This window comes from Rutilus rutilus (assembly GCF_951802725.1).
Source record: "Rutilus rutilus genome assembly, chromosome: 3".
NCBI lineage: Eukaryota > Metazoa > Chordata > Actinopteri > Cypriniformes > Leuciscidae > Rutilus > Rutilus rutilus.
The window spans coordinates 9,815,376-9,836,772 of NC_140211.1; the positions used below are offsets into that span (position 1 = coordinate 9,815,376).

The 21,397-nt window shown below is 38.2% G+C and overlaps 1 protein-coding gene across 4 annotated transcripts in view; it reads left to right on the forward strand.

Moving 5' to 3' along the window:
- chd3 (chromodomain helicase DNA binding protein 3) overlaps positions 1-21,397 on the forward strand; it is a 60,929-nt gene that overhangs the window by 37,159 nt on the left and 2,373 nt on the right. For 2 of the 4 annotated variants that reach the window (XM_084405919.1, XM_084405920.1), the window contains exons 33-40: positions 39-173; positions 847-975; positions 4,050-4,158; positions 5,590-5,722; positions 9,138-9,333; positions 10,348-10,511; positions 12,219-12,345; positions 16,159-16,476. In XM_084405919.1, coding sequence (XP_084262045.1) covers positions 39-173; positions 847-975; positions 4,050-4,158; positions 5,590-5,722; positions 9,138-9,333; positions 10,348-10,511; positions 12,219-12,345; positions 16,159-16,364 — 1,199 coding nt within the window. In that variant the 3' untranslated portion in view covers positions 16,365-16,476. Of the gene's footprint in view, positions 1-38; positions 174-846; positions 976-4,049; positions 4,159-5,589; positions 5,723-9,137; positions 9,334-10,347; positions 10,512-12,218; positions 12,346-16,158; positions 16,477-21,397 lie in introns of those variants that run through there. The other 2 variants (XM_084405921.1, XM_084405922.1) reach the window with 1 other exon arrangement.

A 21,397-nucleotide genomic window follows, 5' to 3' on the forward strand; every position in this document is an offset into this window, starting at 1 on the left:
ATTGTGAGCTGAGGGCTGATTGTTGTCTGTCATTACAGAGGCTCTGAAAGGGGACAAGGGAGAGAAAAGAGAGAAGACTGGAGAGGAGAAAGAGAAGAGTGAAGTGACGTCTCCTCCTACAGAAACAACAGAAAAGAAAGAGAAGTTGGATCAATCTTCTGATGTCAAAAAAGGTGAATGTTACAATGCTACTCTTTCTTTCTTAGCATTTTGTATGGTTCATAGTGGCATAGAGAAGAATAAAAACCACCTGATCAAAGGCGTTTGTACAGTCTGTCTGTCACAAAAAGTAAGTGACCGTTCGCAAAGAGTCACTGTTGCTATGTCCGACAAGCCACGCCCCACCATGTTCTCACACAGTGAAAAATACATCGTGGAGCAGAGAGGACACTGACAACGTGCTGACAGACAGGACAGACCAGGTTACTTTTGATATGAAACAAAGTCTCACCTTTCAAATTTGGTCATTTTTTAAAGAAATGTAATCAATAAATACCGTTTAATGTGTCTGACAGATCGCTGTGGCGCGTCAGTTAAAGCTGCTCGTGATCATCTATTCCTTCTAGTTAATTTATAGCATCAAATAAACATGAATGAACATAAGAAGGAATGTTGTTAACCGCGGAAAGACATCAATCAGTACACACAGTTTTTTTCAAGTTCAAATCCTCCAACGTTAATCTACTAACTCTCCTGACTGCTTTGTCAGACAAAAATGGCGGATTCGGCGGATGGCGAATTATGATTGGTCAGATCGCCTGTCAATCAAACTCCCTGTGAAGGGTCAATTACTAAATTAAACATGATGTAAACCTGTTTTTTCCCTTTTTTTCCATCGGGACACAGAGGAGGTGAAGGGTGAAAGGGATGCTGGGAAAGAGGGCAGAGGGCAGAGGGAGGAAGTGCCCAAAGGTAACGGCAAGCCCACAGAGCGCCCACGGTTCATGTTCAACATCGCAGATGGAGGATTCACAGGTAAACTCAACCATTGGGTTGTTTAAAGCTGCTGTGAGGCATTTTGTCTGTGTTGAAACACTTTTAATCTGCCATCTCAATGTGTACTTTATTTAAACTTTAGTGTCAATTACCTGAGCTATTAAATAATGTGAGTGAATAATCATATTAAGACAATGCTGATACAACTGAGTACTTGCACAGCCCCGCCATTCAGAAAAAAATAGAAAAAAACTAATGTATATATATATATATATATATATATATATATATATATATAAATGTATGTAGATTATATGTTAAAGTTACATTAAGTAACTTTTGGCCCTCTAGCAGGACCAAAAAAACAAAAAAAAAACTGCGTGCATTTTGCAGATAAACATTGTTTGGGGAGAGAGAGAGAGAGAGATATTATCCTGCTGCCCATAAAGCATTCAGTGCTAGACTTGAGAGATATACAGTAACCAGGTTAGATGGAAAGGATCTCAAGCTGACTAGCTGAAGATGTTACTGTATCTTTACCCATTAATACACACGATACTTCCTTGAAAATAAATTCCTTCAACAACTATGATGAAATGCCCCTTCAATATCAATAATGCTTTACAGTGAACTCTGTTAGAGAGCTACATATGGCAATTTATCTGTTCAATAAAATACTTTACTCGCCTGTTGAGTGATAAAAACATCATCTCTGTGTCGCTTTTACAACATTTCAAATCCCTCAGTTCTCGCCATCTCCGAAAAGCCAAGCCATTGTTGATTCTTGTTTTATTACGAGCTCTGTCTCGTTCTCTTTTTGCCAGCAGACTCTCCTCTGTTCGGCGTTTGTTTAAAATGGGTTTATTCCCTGGAGTTTGGAGATTTAGCTTCTCCATGTCAACCTTTCTCACTTGTTGTGAAACTAACCTCTGCCACTCCAACATCAGACACACGTCAAAGTAGCCGGAGCAAGTTTTCTCTATTTACGGATATGACGAGACACGCACGGGCGACTGACGCATGTACACAATATCCCCTGAAAACCATCCCGACAGGTCTAAAATATAAACACTTATAGGCTTACCATAGTGAATCAGGGTAAGACAAAAAAAAAAAAAAACCTTTTTGGAAGAAGTATTGATGATTTATTGACTTTATTGACTTATTTAAATGTAGTTAATTTTGAACAACAAAAGTTACATAGTATACCTTTCACTTTATGTTGTAAACTTGTTGTATGCTTAAGAAAGCATATTTTTCAAATATATTTAGTTTAAACCTTCAAATGCCAAAATATATTATAAAATGTACTTCAAGTGGCAAGACAATATTTACGACAAAATATTTCCAATTTTTTTGGACAATAAAATAAATATATACATTGAAAATATATTTGCTAATATATTTTTTTAACCTTGTTTATATAAGTAAGCTTAGCAAAATACATTAATATAATATCAATATACTTTATCATCAATGTTAGCTATATAAATGAAAATATATATTATTTTGCTGTATGGGCAAGACCACTCTATTATGAGCTGTGATGTCAACTGCAAAATAAACATTTCATGCTTTTAAGAGCCTTCCAACAACATCCATTATATAATAACATTTTGCTTGAAAGACAATAGTCAGATTACACCGCTAATTTTGAAAGGCCATCAATGGAGAAAGATGCTGTGTGCCTTCTGATGGTGTAATTATGGCATCTTCCAGTAGGGGCCAACAGGACCGTGTTTAGAAAAAAAACAAAAAAAATTTTGTTTGGTGTCGCTGATAGCACAGTAATGACACCCTGCAGCTTACAGATGCATTTTTGATATTCATATTTATTTGATATACATATGGCTGGTTCAATAGCTCTATTCTGACTCCGTTTATCCTTCGTACATCACGCTAGTTAATTTTGCCAAGTGTTGACAAGCACAGTAACATGTGCCAGGTCATTGTGTCGACATTATGTAAAGCTGCTCACTCATGTAAAGTGAAGCTTGTGCTGTTATGATAAAGGGCAATGGAACAGTGTGTTGTTGAGTAACATGACAGTGTGGTTACATTGTGAAGGAGCAGTTCAGCTTCTCTGAGCTTCCGCTGAGCGGTTTTACCAGGAACAGCAAGCAGTGATTTCATCTGTCAGTGGTTTACGAAGACTTCCCTTAGATTATTTTCCATCGTTCACCATTGATTATTTCCTAAAATGACTTGTGTTGAAATGCGAAAACCTATGATTTCATGCATTCTGCTTATATTCATGGTCAATCAGCATGTAAATGTACACTTGTGTGTTTATATTTTGTGTGCAGATACTGTATAAGTGCATGCATCAGTATTTCTCTGTGAGACTAATACTATGAATAATTGGTGTGTGGTGAGGGTGGATACTGTAATGGGACTATTGGGAATATAAAGGGAGAGTTCAGGAGTAGGTGCGCCATTTCACATTACAAATTCTGAGATTTTTTTTCTGAGATGAGTGTAATGACCAACACATTGAACTGTCTAATATGATTCATCACCTGACTAAGATCATCAGGGAGAGGGTCACTTGAAAAACATTGAATTTGGGTTTTGGTTTTTACCATTTCAAACTCCCAGAGATTCATAAAATGCCATAAAATTATCGGCTTATCAGCATCAGCCATAATTTTTTAATTACGTCCTGTTCATGATCAAATACCAGTTAGATACTCAATTCCAACACCTGTCATCTCAACAACCCATAGTTAGCAAGCTACGCTAGTTGTCATTCTCTGGTCTATTATTTCTTTGATTTTTCCCAGCCGCAGTCGCTATAAATAGTTTCAGTTCCCAGAAGCCAATCACTTTGCATAGTTTAATTTACAACTTTAAAAGAGAACAACTAAACATCAAGGGGTTTATACTTACTTGTAGCTATAAACATTTCACCAGCGTCGATAAAACATTTCAAGCAAACATTAAGCATACAGCACTCTGGACAAATCATTTCGTTTATAGCTAGATAAACACGATTTATACGCATGCTAGCCATGTTGTTGGAGGATTGTTGGCTTTTGTTTATTTACGCGTCATCAGGTATAAACGGATAGTAACTGATATGTGGCCGTGTTGTGTTTTTCTCTTTTGCACAGAGCTTCACACTCTTTGGCAGAACGAGGAGCGGGCGGCCATTTCATCAGGCAAGATCAATGAGATCTGGCACCGGCGACACGACTTCTGGCTGCTGGCAGGCATCGTGTGGTATCCTTGGAGATAGGCTGCTGTCACCGTAGAAACAATCCAGTTCCATTAATGTATATTTATACTGCGTTTGCTAAATGAAACGTTTGTTTAGAGCTCAAAGCCAAGAAGAACAAGGCAATAAAATGAGATGGAAAAAATGTAGTTCCTGCAAATACATTCATATTGCTTTAGCCGCGAACACTACAGACAGCTAAACAGTTTTTTACTTTTTTTATTGAAAATAAAGTTCTTTACACTTCCTACGAGGTTTTCTACGAGGTTTGGAAAAGTATTGAATTTGATTTGAGTAATTTCCAGGTTCAGTTTTCTAAAATATAAAATTTAGTTTAGTGATTGTTTAGTGGTTGTCGAACACAACTTAGTGAATTCAAGGCATGTTTGTCTTTACTATAAACTTTACTTGTTTGTTTCTTTTGAACGAATGTGTGTGTGCCACTCAAACCAGCAACAGATAAAGGAGCAAACGATCATCTAAGGCCGTGTTTACACCTGGTATTAAGATGAGTTTTGGTCGATCGGATAAAGGGTGGACGACACTAAATACAGGTGTAAACGGGGTCTAAAACATTTTGAGCTTGTCCACTTTCCACCACTTCCAGAGGTAGTCCAAAACACATTCGGCCGGATTGCTTTTGTAGTGTAAACACTCATGTGATCGAATGTGTTCAAACAGCCACAAAAGACCGTCTACTCTCCACTACTGACCTCATGCGTAACATTATGGGAAGAGCTCTAGCCAGACGGGATTTAAGATTTAAGTCGTCTGGAGACCCAAATTTGTTTTAAAGATGAAAAACGTACCAAGCACAATGTTCTCTCATCATCATTCCTGGTTTCTAACACACACTTACAGCGTTCGGCTGATCTTGCGGCTCTCCGTGTGTTTTTCCGTCGTCTCCAGTCGTGTATATGTGTAAATTGCGTGAGCTTATTTTGTCCATTAGATTGAAAGATCTAAAAAAAGCCCATTCATTTCCCCACTCATAGACCCTCCCCTCGAAGAAATCAGGACAGAAGTGGTTGAAAGTGGACAAAAGAGTCGGATTAAAACACCAGGTGTAAACGGGAATGTGTCTCCCACGTCTACTTGAGATCCGATCAACCAAAACGCATCTTAATACCAGGTGTAAACAGAGGCTCAAACAGACTGTACAGAATCAAAACCGATGTGTTAATATACACAGGTTTTAAAACGTTTAAGGTTTCTTATATAATTTAAGCGCATATTATCACTTTGAGAAAACCAATGAAAAGAACAGAAAATAAAAATGTTAATAGATGACATACCAAATATAATGCCAAAAAATGCTGTGTGAGCCATTTATGTTACATATGGTCTATTAACATCTACAGAGAGCTCGAGTCTGGAAAAGTATGGAAAATGTGTGGAAACCCTGGAACTGTAGTTTGATCCTTGACCTATCGAAGCCATGGCTATGCCCGGTGGCAGGACATTCAGAACGACCCTCAGTTCACCATCGTCAACGAACCTTTCAAAACTCAAGCCAACAAGGGAAACTTCTTAGAGATGAAAAACAAGTTCCTGGCCAGACGGTTTAAGGTATGTTGTAAATAAAGAATATAACTAAACAAAAAATTGTTTAGTTTCTTTTCTTTTTGTTTGTTGTGACATCCGCGGTCGAGTTTAATTTCGTTTTACTGCGGCTTTTGTAGTCATTTTACACTTTTCTTTTCTTGCGTTGTGGTAGGTCATTGTTTGAAAGCTGCTTCTTTTGTTCAGTCGTTTGTATCGTAATTATATACTTGTGTGTCTTGCTTTGGCATGCTTCTTTCTCTACCTTTTGTTCTGCTGTTTGTCTGACTCCTGCCTGAAGATTTTATCTGTCATGTTGATGCACCGCAATCGCAAACACAAAACCTGAATATGCTGACACTCGTTCTTGTGAAACAGCCCTGTCTCTCATTGTTTTTCCTGTTTTTCTTTTCATCACATGTTTCATATCCTTTTCTCGACATCCTCCTTTTTCTTTTCTCAGCCTCCCTTGCTCTTTTTCTCTCGCTCTGTCTTTCTCTTCTTCTCTTACATAATTCCGTATGCGTTGAGCAACCTGAGAGCCGCTGTTATTCCAGTGGAACCTCTTTTAATTGGAAGCTGGTGCTTTCTCATGCTCGTAAATCACTGGAATGGTTTATCGTTCCAGACTTAATTCTTCTGTCAATTCTGGTCAATTTCTTCAATTCCCTTTTATTTTGTGACCTATTTTCCTCCGTGTTTCGCTCTCCCTCGATCCAGCTTTTGTCCTTTTTTAATGTTCCCTTTGTGCTCTCTCAGCCGCTTCCCTCTTTCACCCATGATGCTTTTTTCCATTGTCTTTTCCTCACTTTGTCTTTTTTGAGACTATTTTTGTGCTAACCTGATGTAATGAAAAGGAAAAGCTACACCACCATTCAAATGTTTATAGTCAGCGGGGCTTGACATTAACACCCGCCAAATGCAGGTGTATTTCAGCAGTGGCGTGTATATTGCAGTGGCGTGCCACCATATTGGCGGGTTGAATTTTATATATAATATATACATTTTTCAATTGTAGTCTTTTAAAAGGGCATCTGAAAAAAGAAACTAAGTGCAATGTAGTGTATGTAGCAAAAATATCAATGTTTCGATACATATCGATACTGAAATATCTGAAACTCTTCTAATACTCATTTTCCACAGAATAGAAACACGATACCATCTGCGTTTCTCTCTCTCTCATCTCTCCGACAGCGAGTGACACACAAACCCTCCTCTCCTCATCGTTTTTAAGTGAACGTAAGAAGTTGAGGAAGAAAACACGTGTAACAGTATAATGGATCCGTGCATCAGGTCTTAAAGGAGAACTCCGGTCAATTTTAACATTGAGCTCATTTTTTTGTACATTTGGAGTGCTGTCAGTACAGAGAACAACGACAAAAATCAGTGTTGCCTACACCGTGTTATCCTCTTTTTAAAATTTGCACCCTGTTGACTTCAATGGGGCAAGTTTTAAACCTGCTTTTAGCCTCTTAACATCCTTGATGTGTCATTACAAGTGCACAGCTAATGTGAGTTATTCCTTCAGAGTGATCACGGGTGAATCTGACTGCAGTAGATGTGAAAGATATTAATAAAAATTATGTTTTATTCAGCCAGCGCACATACCTGTATTTACATCCTGTTTAAAAAAAAAAAAAAAAAATGTACATCCTGTTTTCGGTCGAAGTCCACAGTAGTCGATTGTCGAGTTCACGCGCGTGATCATAGGTACTAAACCTATGAACTCGACAATCGACTACTGTGGACTTCGACCGAAAACAGGATGTAAATACAGGTATGTGCGCTGGCTGAATAAACATCATTTTTTATATATTTCTTTCACATCTACTGCAGTCAGATTCACCCGCGTTCACTCCGAAGGAATCACTCACATGACCTGTGCACTTGTAATGACACATCAAGGATGTTAAGAGGCTAAAAGCAGGTTTAAAACTTGCCCCATTGAAGTCAACAGGGTGCAAATTTTAAAACGAGGATAACACGTTGAAGGCAACACCGATTTTTGTTGTTGTTCTCTGTATTAACAGCACTCCAAATGTACAAAAAAATTAGCTCAATGTTAAAATTGACCAGAGTTCTCCTTTAAAGTGACAGCAGCCTAATAAACCTGCTGCCAAATTATGAGATAAAAAAAATCTATATGGCAGTTTTTCCCCTATGGCATCGATGTCAAAATTGTGGCTAGTGAAAATGCTAAGTGGCTAGTAACTTTTAAAATCCAGGAGCCACAGTGGCTGGTGAGCAAAAAGGTTGATGTCAAGCCCTGATAGTCAGTAAGATTTTTTTTTATTATTATTCAGCAAGGAAGCATCAAATTAATCAAAAGTGAAAGTAAAGACATTTATAATGTTGCAAAATATTTCTATTTAAAAATAAATGCTGTTTTTTTTTTTTTTTTTTACTTTCTATTCCCCAAAGAATCCCAGTTTCCACAAATATATTAAGCAGAACAACTGTTTTCTATCCTGTTTTTGTCCCTCTCTTTGAAACACTTCGTTTTGATGGGCGTGTTGCATTGAAGACTTGGAAGTAAACGCCCACTGCTATGATTGGGTAACAGTTTTGCATTTTAAAACAAATTTTCAACGCCATTACTTTGTTGAAAAAAGACAATCACTGACATTCAGCCATACATAAAAGTTTGAGTACTTAAATTATAGTAGACAAAGGATGGTGTTTCGTTTAAACAAATTATGAATGAATGACCGTTGTTTGTCGCACTGTCGTTCTTATATTAATCCTTCATTGTTTTCAGTAAAGTAAGTACATACAAACGATAGACAAAGCAATAGTGACACATGGTAAAAAACACTGTTACTCACACTTGTGTGTTGCAACATTACTGTCGGATCCAGTGTAGTCGCCACTGCGTCATCTTTTATTTTCAGTCTCTCAGAAAAGCTGCGTCAAACTGTGTCTTGTTTAAAAACGAATCTGCAGGAAAATGAAGCGTACTTAATGTAAGGATCACAAGGAAATGTCTTGTTATCCTCAGAGGCGTCTCTATGGTTTTGTTGCTGGAGTAATCCTGTGTTTGCATCTGTCCCGTATTTACTACTACATGACATGTGCGAATCGGTGGGCGGGGCTAAAGAGGCAATGATGTAGTAGTAAGCATTGATCTTCCTCTGCAGAGGCGGTCTTTTGCTGCACTATGGCATAATAATGTGACAAAATCCGAAACAAGTCGTTTTCTGAGCTTGGTTTCAATCAAAGCTGTTTTTGGACTAACAAGGAAGTTTTGAGTTCTGACACTTACAGGATATTTTTATAGTACAATGACCTCTTATATGACAAAAGTTTATAATATAGAAGTGTTTAAATATTTTTTAGCAGCAGTGCTTTATTTAGCATGCTGGCAGCTTTTGTAAATTCATGACTTCCGAAGCACCGATTTTGTAAACATACAGTTTTACACATCTTTACATCTTTCTCTCAGTTGCTGGAGCAGGCCCTGGTGATAGAGGAGCAGCTGCGTCGGGCTGCGTACCTCAACATGACCCAGGACCCCACTCACCCGGCCATGGCCCTGAACGCTCGTTTTGCCGAGGTCGAATGTCTAGCCGAGTCACATCAGCATCTCAGCAAGGAGTCGCTTGCTGGAAACAAACCTGCCAATGCTGTCTTGCATAAGGGTAAGGAAAGTGTGTGTGATTTTTCTCGTGAATATCTTTTAATGAGAAATGATGTATCAGAGGGAATATGTTTGTGTGTAACTCAGACAAAGTTTGCTGGCGTCTTGAGAGTCTGATAAAGGGCTTCTGGGTAGATCCAGCGGGACCAGTGTTCCTGCCAGCTCTGATATGGGAACAGTTCAAGAACACAAGGCACTTTTAAAATGTCCTGGAGTTTTCTCAAACGTGTTGTTTAAACTGTAGCGATAAAACATTTATTGGATACCAGTTTACTTGGCATGTCACTCGTATGATTGCCTGCAACTGCTGAGAGAACTGCCAGTAAACTTCACTTTTGACAGTCAGAATCAACTGTATCACTTTTAGTTCGCTTTCTGAACCTTGGATTGGTTTTTAAAGCTGATATTGATAAAAAGCTGCCTATTTGATGTGTTTCAAAACAAGTTATACTGTATACTATTATAGTATTTATTAATATTTTCAATTAACTCTTATTGTTCAGTGTTCATTTATGTTGTTCATTAAGTTTTAGTATTTTGTGTTTTATATTTCTATGTAGCTTTAATTCAAATTTATTTACGTTTTAGTATTTTTTATTATTATTAATGTGTGTTTTTGTTGTTTTTTAAGTTTAAGTTTTACATTTAATATTTATATTTTAATACATTTCGGCTTTATTTCAATTAAAGATTTTTTTTTTTACTTTTACTTTTAGTTAACAATAACAACACTGTTCAAAACCTCTCTTCTGGAATTGTTCCAAGGCTTGAATGAATAATATGATTAATTGATAAATTGATTGATATTTGCTTCCCACTCCCTCAGTTGTTAAAGTCAACATGAAATCAAAGTTGACCCTGTTTACTTTCTTAATATATGTTCCTGTTCTTATTTATTAGTACGCTATTTAAAAAAAAAGTCTTCATAAAGGTTGTAAGTGAACAGATAGGCAGTTTATAAATAGTATTTAGTCTCTTAGCAATTGGCATGTTGTAATAATGGACATTTTTGTAGTTCTTAACCAACTGGAGGAGCTTCTGAGTGACATGAAGGCCGACGTAACGCGGCTCCCGGCCACACTCTCCCGAGTCCCGCCGATCACGGCCCGTCTGCAGATGTCGGAGAGAAGCATCCTCAGCAGACTGGCCAACAAAGGCAACGAGACACACACCCCGCCGGTAAACACGCAAACACATATGAATATACATATTCACATTAAATGATTACAATGTACACGATCATTCAAACGGTTTGGGGTCAGTACATTTTTTATTTTAATTTTCAAATAAATTAATATTTTTTCTTTCAGCAAGGACCAAATCAGCATATTAGAATGATATCTGAAGCATCATGTGACACTGAACACTGGAGTAATGATGCTGATAACGTCACAGGAATGAATACAATTTTAAAAATAGAAAAGAGTTTGGTTTAATTATTTACTGCCTTCACATGCTATCGTTCATTTCCTACTTCCCACTTCTGAAGTCGTGATTGCGCTTTTTCAAGCGTTCAAGCGCTTTGTTGTCGGAAAGAACAGGAGGACACCTTTATTCTTGCCCATTTATTGGGAAAATCTTATTAAAGTAAAAATTATATTTAGCATCCCATTCATTGACAACAATATACATTTTCACAGCCCTATCTAGTCAGTCAGTGTAATTTCGGTCGAATACAGGCTAGTTTTGCTGTGTATAAAACATACAATATGCTTCAAATGATTATTCGTATATGTAAATGTGCATTACTTTAATTACAAGGCGATGTAGTTGTTGTGAAAAAACGAATAAAGCATACCAGTCACAGCAGCAATCGTTCTCCCCTCCGCCATGTTTAAAGTGTATGGCTCGCCCAACTCGGGAACTTGGGTTTCACAATTATCCCAGAGATTCCAGTGGTAAATATGACTTGAGAGGGCGTTCATGTCCAATTTTTTAACTAGGAAACTTGTATTTACGATAATTCTGATAGTATGTGAAGGCAGCACATGTGCCACAACTTGTTGATGTAGGCAGCAGACACCAAAGTAGCACACTAGAGCTGTGTCCCAAATGATGCACTTAACCGTCTAGTGTATGAACTTTATCAGGTTATTTTGGTTATTTTGTCATTCAACATAGGCGTCTGTCAATCCTCTTTGCCGTTAGTGTTCCTGACAGAAATGAATGATGATGATGCATTTTATTTAATGGCGCCTTATCATAACACCCAAGGTCACCTCAGAAGCAATATACAGGTCACTGCATAAGACAATACACACATCAAACAAGCCGCATATACAAATAAAGTGCATTAAAAAGACTCAATACAACATGTTATAACAAAGCTTGTATAAAAAGATATGTCATAACTAAAAGATCTGGCACCCATGGTAGTTAGTCGAATCCGAGGTACCACAAGAGAAATTGAAGATGAAGATCTGAGAGTACGTGAAGGAGTGTAAACATGGAGAAGTTGTGTAAGGTATTGGGGTGCAAGATTATGAAGTGCCTTATAAGTAAGTAGCAAGATCTTGAATTCAGTTCTGTACTTTATTGGAAGTAATAACTTGTCCAACATTCCACACTTCGGCGGTTTCCTGGTTTATTAAGTGCATCATCCGGGTATTTAAAGTGCACTTTATTCTATTTGGAATTTTCAGTGTGAAAACACTACTTGCACTATATACTCTACAAAACGTCATAGAATAGGAAATGCTAATTAGGACGCACTCACATCCACCTACGATTTATTGCAGCCACTTGGCATTATTAAAATGTGCAGTTAAAATTAATCTCTACACAACTGTGAATTAAGTTTGTGTTTTTACCTGCTTTAAATGAAGTCCCTTTGGATTCTCAGAGTCATAACAGACACACTTTCTCTCTCTTTCTCTCTTCATCTAGCCTATTCCTTCAGGCCCGTATGCCACGCCACAGAACTTCGGCCATCCCTTCACACCTGCACCTTCAGCGGCTCTCACTCTACCTGGGGCCAACTACAGCCAGATGCCCCCTGGCTCCTTCATATCAGGTCAGTTTTGCTGATCCATCCCCAGAAAGAGCCCATAACCAAAACAAAACCAGACCAGGCCTCCAGTGGTCTCACACTCGGGTTACTCTGAACCATTATAGAGGCTTTTCAAATGCACTAATGAACAGATCGATCTGCTCATATTAAACGGTATGCTTGCACACAAAGTGATGAAACGGTTGATTTGAATGGATGTGATGGTTTTAGAAACGCTCTGCCTGTGTGTAGAAAAAGACATAAGGAATTTTAAACATAAACTTTATGAAGTTCTTAAATTACAAGTTTAATTGAGAGTCTAATTGAAATCGGTTTTGACCAGCTGGGGGTATTGACATGTTTGTTTGGTTGGTTGGCTGAAATTTGAAAGGCAGATTTGCTTGCCATCTGTTGCTCACGGCAGTCTCAAAATGTGAAAACAAAGTGCTTCTTGTATGCTGCTCTGGATTCGAGCATCTGCTAGATGCTTTAAGTGTGAATGATTTTGGATGTTAAATTCTCGTTTCGCAGCTTAATATGCAGAGACAGCTATAAGTAAGCCATTCATAGGTTGATTCTGCTGAAAAGTGTAAACACTGTGGCTCTGTGGTGCTATCAAAACATGTATCTGCACGGTTGAGCATCCAATGGCGTGAGATAGGGGCGGGGCCAACTGTTTGGCCGGCCAATGGCAGATGGGGAGGGGAGTGTTCTGAAAACCTGTTTGCAAGCAGTCATTTATTTGCAGTTCTTTTGGTGACACAAGAGGTATAGTACTTCACCTTTAAGAGCAATGAATTCTGGGTAACTTTAGTAAAGTGTGAATTTTCAGATAAAGCAGGTTTGTGGGAAAAACAATTACACCATAAACCATAAAACACCAGTGAATTTAGTTTTAGCAGTGAAAGAGAATTTATGTTTTTGCAGCATTCCCCAAAATGAGGTCTAACTACACACCCAACAAAACAATGCTAATTTTTGTAACATGTTTTAAATTAAATTGCAGTTTTTTGTGCAAAACTCTGATGTGAATGTGTATCTTTACATACACATCGCACTTTGTCTAGTAAACATCTAGTCAGTAAGCGACTGAGATGTTTATCAGCAGTTGTTTCACAGATTGTAATTCATTCTTCAACTGATTCAAACCAATGTTGTGAGTCTTTTCACTGATTCATTAAAAGAATCCATTCAAATGAATCATTTGTTTGTGAATCAGACTACAGCAGTGTTATTTTAGTATTGTTTATATACTATTATAGATTTTTTTAATCAATATTTTCAGTTTTCATTTCAACTTTAGTATAATTGTTATGTGCTTTTGTTATTTTTACTTATTTATTTAATTTTATTTATTGTAAATATTTCCATTTTCGTATCTTTAGTGTATCAGGTTAATAAACTAAACATTTAAAAAAAAAAAAAAAAGTTTGAAATGTTGCTTTGGCAACTAACTGGAATAATTAGTTACTGTATAAATAATAAATATGTTACTGTTCATAAATGAAAGCACATGTTCTGTCCTTAGTTATTTTAAGTTTTTCACCTAATATATATATATATAAAGGTGAAAAATGTCACATAATTTCAGTTAGTCTCCTTATTTATTTCACCTTTTATGTCAATTCAAAACAAAAATGTTTTTAACAGTATACTAACGATAATAACCATGGACTACACTTGGTCGTCCTGTATGCTTGCAGAGACTAAGCAAGCGATGTGATTTAGTAATGGATAAATGATCTCAATGGACATTTTGCTCATGATTAACGTGGCAAAATCAACACATGATTCAACTTCCCTCTGTTTTTCTCCCACTGTTTTCTCTCACTCTTTCTCTCTCAGTCTATTTGTGTTTATGTGGGCGTATATGTGGGTGTACAAATGCTCCATTTCACAATAATTTGTGAGGTCAGTGTATGAGAGGCTGGATCTGACATGTCTCTGAAGCACTTTGAAGATGTAGCATTTCTTCCTTTAAAAAAGATTTAATCAGTGACCAAACTTCCAGTGAACCTGGAATGATTTGTATTCCACATATTTAATTTACGTAGTATTTATGTATTTTAAAATCATAAAACATGGCTACAGTTTTAAACCCTTGCTCGATATGTTACTGTTCATAAATGAAAGCACATATTCTGTCCTTAGTTAAAAAGTCTTAAGTCACACTTTATGTATTCATATTTCTGCAAAAATGTGATTCTGGTTAGGACACTTAATTGCATTTTAATTTGAGAGGGCCCCCAGTGGAATTTTGGCTAAATAATTTCACGTTCTCCATCTTTGGTCCAAGAGAACAGATTAGCCCTGCCAGTGAGTTTATTGTTTCAATATTAGCTCTGTAACAGCATATGTGTGTGCAGGAAGCACTGAGAAGAACAAATGTCGTTTTTGTTTGCCGTTTTCTGTTTATTCTATCCGAGGCCCGACTCTGTCCATCGTCCTGACTGTTTGTACCAGTCGAAGGGTTTCTGGATTGAGAGTCCTGATACCAATCTTTCTACCGCAGCGTCTAAGGGAGGCATATTTTCTTGCCATGGTGCTTTTTCTGAAAATGTCATTACAGTTATCCAGGACTTTAGCCGTGCCAGGAATCGCTCAGCCGAGGGGAACATTTTTTTGCTTTTCTACTCAGATATTTTTAAGAGGGTAAAAAAAACCCATAAAGAAACACAAATGTGCTCGTGCCTTTACGCCGGTTTTTCAAACCCCCTGGAGGCTGAACTAGACGCTCTCTCCGTCTGTCTCTCTCTCTCTCTCTCTCTTTCAGTCTCGGTCTGTCACTGAAATAGCCCGGGACTTCAGATCCTGGTGGGTGCAGAGGCTGATTGGGTTTGTTGAGGCTGTACATACTGAACCCTCGCCTGGCTAAAAATATGCCCCGCTTGGGGCCCGTTTGAACCTTCTGGTCCCTGATTGAGACAACTGCGGTGACCCCAGCTCAAACCGAGCCAGGGAGCGAGATGAAAACAGCATGCCAGACTAAACAAAAAAAAAAAAAACGAGAGAGAGAAAGAGATATAAAAGAAAAGAGAAAAATTAAGGACAGACTATGCTGATCCGCTTAGCGTACTCCATAATAGGACATTTTTTGGACCCGGTCAGACATCTCTCCAAAAGACAGGAGGAGAAGTGAGAGGGAGGAGAGAGACAAAATGGAGTGCGAGCACCTCGGTTAGAAATCCTAGCGGACGCCGTAACTTCACACTCTCGATCATTCTTAAAGTTGTCAGAAATAAAGACTTTGGCGAGCACGTCTTGTTTTCTTTTTTAAGTCATTGCCACTTAAACTCTTAGCGTTTTACACGTCGTGAACTTTACGAAGCAAAAGGTTTTAGACACATTATGTCAACACGGATTTCTTTGGCAAAAGCCACTCGAACCGCTAACATCTCCTTTCTTTTTTTTTTTTTTTTTTACCTTGAGAAAGTTCAGTGCGTCACTGCTCTCTCGCAGCCAGTGGACGTCCCGAGAGCGGGAGGTTCAAAACTAGAAGATTTTATGCTTTTTCTTTGGTCGAGAAGGCCTCCTTCCAGCCGGAGTGTTTTAAGCATAACTGCCTAACAGTTATGGGTTGCTTTTTTATCTTTCAATATTGAGGACTGATACTGTGCCACTGATTTTTTTATTTTTATTTTTTTGTTTATTAATTTTCAAGCATTTCAAACATAACCTAAAATCGAACAAGAGAACAACACAGAGAAAGTAAAAAATTAAAAATGTAAAAAAAAAAATGATTATGGCGGCTCACCACTCCAATTAATCACCTGTGCCACTGATTGACCGCTCCCTACCCCCCAGTGTCTACAGTCTGCCCCCTTTCTGCCTCCACAGAAGCCCCGTCCTGCCTGAAGACAAAGGAACATGACGTGCTGCAGCGCCAGAGGGTGGTGGACCTGTGGAAGGACGGCAAGTCGGAAGGGTCAATTGGGCAGGAGCTCCGCATGCCCAAATCCACCGTGCACAGCATCATCGTCAAGTATCGCCTCAGCAACACGGTGGAGAACCTGCCACGCAACGGACGGCCCAAAAGACCATGACCTGAAAGAGTGATGGATGGAAGACGAGAGGAAGAAAGACTGTAGAATGTGAGGGGCGGAAAGGCTAGAAAAACAATAAACCGGTAATAAATTAAACAGGATGGGAGGGAACAAAGAGGTGGGAATGTCTAAAAATACTATAGTGCGAAACTGGACTTCCTTTTTTTTTAAGGCTAAATGGTTAATAATACTTAGACAAAACGAGAAATGAAGGAAAAGAGAGCTGTTTGGACGACGAAAACACAGACCTCTTCTTCCACTCCTGCTCTTTCCAGCACTTTTTTTTTCTCTTTCTATCTCCCTTCCACTCTCACTCTTTCTCTCCCCCCCCGTTCTCTTTCTTTCATCTGTCGGTCCGAGAGAAGTCCCAGCAGATTCATTTTTCATTTGGCCGAAGGAGCGAGAGTGCTCGTTTAAGTGCCCGAAACCTTCCCTCCCTAATTCCGCCACAAATCACTATTTCTCTGCATCCCTTTATACAGAATCTCTCTTTCTTTTATCATTTATCCACTCTCTTTCTCTCTTATTCTCTCTCTCACACGCACATGTACCCATGCAGCCTCTCACCATGTCAGAAGTGAAGGATTCCAAATACCACAAGTTTTGTTTTCTGTCATTAAAACCCCTGACCCAATCAAAACTGTTTTGGATCGGAGGCACAGTGGAGTGGAACTATCTTTTTTTTTTTCTGGAAACTGCGGATCTCTCGAAATATTCTCCAGTCACGGACTCTCTACGTTCCTAAACCAGGACTGTGAAACGTTACAGTGGCACGAATCCGCTCCGTATATATGAAGACTGACTCTTCGTCTTTTGCATTCTGTCCAGAGGGCCGACGCAGGAAAGAAATATCTTTGCGCCTGATCTGAGATCAGTTTTATGGTTTTCTCAAGCGACCCTATTGAAGGAGCGTGCTGATCCTGGGTCAGAAGTCCACACGACTCAACCTGCCCGACCAAATTCCTGCGTTGTGCTAGAGCCAGATTCAATCCCCAGCAGCACATTTATACAGTACATGACTGTTGTGTGAGAACTCCATGCATTCTGCAAAAATGCACAAACACACCCACGTGTGCGCAAGCACGCACACTTGAGAGCCACTTAAGTAGCTCTTTATTTTCCACCACGTTTTATTGTAGCGGTATGCTTGCGTGTGTGTGTGTGTGTGTGTGTGCATGGTCATGTATTATCACTGGACTGAAGCTAATTGTGCATATGGTTGCGTTGGGTCGGCTTGATACTGTACGAGTGAAGATACAGAAGGTTCTTCTGTGCGAGTGATTAATTGTGTGAGTGTGCTGGTTGTTTGGATAGGCCGGGTCACTGAGGCCAGCTGCCATCTCTGCATGTTTTTCTGGTTTACCGAGAAATAGAGAGACTGAGACTTGAGGCAGGCTGGTGTGCAGGAGCAAAACTTGGTGCCCTCAGATAATGTTTGGTCAGAGAAAGTGGCATACCGAAAGAGATGTTTAAAATGAAGACAGAGAAACAGATGATCTGAGTAAGAATACAAATTTAACGGTGACAATTATTTCCTTGATTAATTTGGATGAAAAAGCCAAATACATGTATGCATAAAGGAGGGCTTTTGTAAACATTATAGGCAGTAAAAATAACAATATAAAAAAATATATAAAAAAATGACCTGTTTGTTTACAGGAACACAAACATTCCCAGACATACCAAGGCTTCATTTATTTGATTACATTTATAGTAAAAAGATTACAAATTAAATAACTTTTTTCTCTTTGAAAATATTATAAAATGTAATTTATTCCTGCGATCAAAGCTGTATTTTCAGCATCATTACTCCAGTCTTCAGTGTCACATGATCCTTCAGAAATCATTCTAATATGATGATTTGCTGCTCAAGAAACATATCTTTTATGATTATTATCAATGTTGAAAACAAAGTTTTTTTGTGGAAACCATGATACATTTTATTTAGGATTCTTTGATTAATAGAAAGTTCAAAAGAACAACATTTATTTGAAACAGAAATGTTTCATAACATAAATGTCTTTACTGGCACATTTGATCAATTTAATTCATCCTTGCTGAAAAAAAGTATTAATTTCTTTCAAAAAATTAAATCTTAGAATCTTTTGAATGGCACTGTAGTAATTTTAGTCTTCCTGTAAATGTCGTCTCATAATTATATTTCATTAGTCACTGCTCTGTTAAAAAAACATTTTGACTTGTGTTGTATATAGGATTTCAATGAAATGATTAAACGGGGCATTTAAAATCTAAATTTCAGAGCATACAGTGAATCAGAGAGACCGAAAGAGACACTCTGGGACCGAAACAGAGAGACATTTTTGTAAGAGAGAGACAGTCTGGGAAAAGAAGCAGCCTGAAAGAGAGAGAGACAGTCTGAGAGAGAGAGAGAGCCAGATAGTTCCAAGGTTGTTGATTGTAGAAGCAGAGAGTCAAGTCACTCCGAGATCTGAATCTGAGTAATGAATTATTTTCCTTGGCTCGCGCTGCAGGAGTTTGCAGTACAACGCTCAGAGATATGAAAGTCACAAGGCAGGTTTCTAGCTCAGCATTTCCCCCTTGTAAAGGAGCCTCAACGCATTCCAAGCTCTTTCCAGACGCGTTCCCATCTGAAAGCCATGCATTCTTCTTCTCTTATTGCGTGTTTACGAAACGGTGCCAGTCTTAATCAGATTATTGAACTCAAGCGTTACTATTAGCCTGTTCCAGTGCACACATTTCTGTTTTTTTTTGCACACTCAAGAACATTAATCTCAGCCAAAACCTGTAGCACAACAAACGACTCTGGTGTTATTGTCCTTGGAAAAACTTTGGTTGTGTAATTTTGAGGAACCCAAGCCAAGAGGGATTGTTTCTTTTGAAGATCTTGCAACTGCTCCTCAGTCCGCTGCATGTTTAGGCCTGAGACGAAACAGGTACCCCGAGTGCTCCGTCAGGGTGGCTGTCGGGACATTGTGCAACCAGGCACATATTGACTTTGACAGATGTCTTGAAATAAAGATGCGGCGTCTGTAAGGTGTGAGTAATAGTAGCAAAATATTAGTGTTGATATCGCAGCAGGGGTTATTTGAATGTAGCCTGTAATTTGTGGTGGGGTGGGGGTTAATTCTTCAAACCAAAGGTATTAAATGCTATAACCCCATTTACTAAATGACGGACACTCGTTCAATGTAAGCCAATTGTAGTCACTTCATGCGTTCCTTCACTAGAACGAGCATCAGACTTTAGGATGTTCCCGGCTGGAACGTTAGACAGTGTTTGCGTTTTATACGTGACTTGAAGAATGGCAGCAATCATGTCTGTCATACTGTGAGATTGCAACAAAAAAAAATCTACAAGTACAGCAAATGAAGCTAAAGTATTTCAAACACTATACACTCACTATGTGCTTGTGTGTGGTGAACTAAAATGCTCAGTACTGTTGTCCTCATATATATCTCTTTATACAAGATGAGGTTTTGTATTATTATTATGTATGGTATATAGTATACTCTGACTGTATGCAAGTTTACCCATTAAAGGATGACCACAATGAAGCACAATGTGGTTTTATGTTTTGTTTGTTTTATGTACAATATAGTGTTACCATATGTGACCCTGGACTACAAAACCATATAATAAATAAGCTTTCCATTGATGTATGGTTTGTTGGGATATGACAATATTTGTCCGAGATGCAACTATTTGAAAATCTGGAATCTGAGGGTGCAAAAAAATTGAAACATTGATAAAATTGCCTTTAAAGTTGTCCATTTATGTTCGCGAGTGTGCTGCGTTCACTCACAAAAATAAATGTTTTATATATTTACGGTTGAAAATTTACAAAATATCTTCATGGAACATGATCTTTACTTAATTTCCTAATGATTTTTGGCATAAAAGAAAAATCGATAATTTTGACCCATACAATGTATTGTTGGTTATTGCCACAAATATGCCAGTGCGACTTGTGACTGGTTTTGTGATCCAGGGTCACATATTAGTTATTAGTCGTTTTTATCGATTTTCTAATTTTATAAGTTTGCCCTATTTTTACATTTAGATGACCTTTTCCAGCATCTCTCAGGCTTCTTTGTTAATCTTTAAAAACACTTATAATGAAATTACACTGTTAAAGTCCTGATGAAATGGAAGTAGCGACAGTTCTTTTCTTCCATATTATGACATCCATCTGAATGAAATGATTTATCAAAAAATAAAAAAAGCAGGGCGGGACTTGGTTGTTCATTGGATTTTGGGGGGGGGGGGGGGGGTTAAAGTTCCCCAATTACGCTTTTTCGAATATTACATTTTATGCAGTGTGTAATATCGCTGTTTGTGAATGTAAAAGGTCTGCAAAGTTTTAAAGATCAAAGTGCACGACAAATAAAGTTATTGTCTCCTAAAAGAAAGAATCGATTCTGAACTGCTGAAACGAGTCGTCAGTAATTCCAGTCTCACTTCCTGTTACAAACCTACGTAACAATGTAACTCATTTGCATAATGCCAGTCTAAGGTCTTCACTTTGACCCTCAAACACTGTAGATGTAGCTGAGACTGGAAGAGTTTGGTTTGTGTTGTTCATGTCAAGAAGACGCTGTTTTCAGCGCTGAGAATCCACTTTGCATGCATTGATACGGAGAAAAGCGTCAGAAAAAAACCCATTGCTCTTCGTATCACTGTGTATCAAGTGCCGAGGAAGATCTGAAGCTGAAATTCAGATATGGTAATGGGCGTTTCGTTTCCGACACGCGCTGTATACGGTAGACCAATCACAACAGACTGGGCCTTCTGACCAATCAGAGCAGAGTAGCTCTCGGAAAGGAGGGGTTTGGAGAGACTGCATCTTCGAATTAACCGTTTCAGACTCTTTGAGAAATCAGGTGATGTGCAATGTATATTATAAGAAAATGTATGTGTTTTTTACCTCTGATGTATGTAGACCAGTTGTAGGAGACTTCAAAACAAAATTAGGAATCTTTAAAATAGTATAATAGGGGCACTTTAAGACTAAATCAGTGGAGAATTCTGGAGAAGTTTTTTTTTTTTTTTTG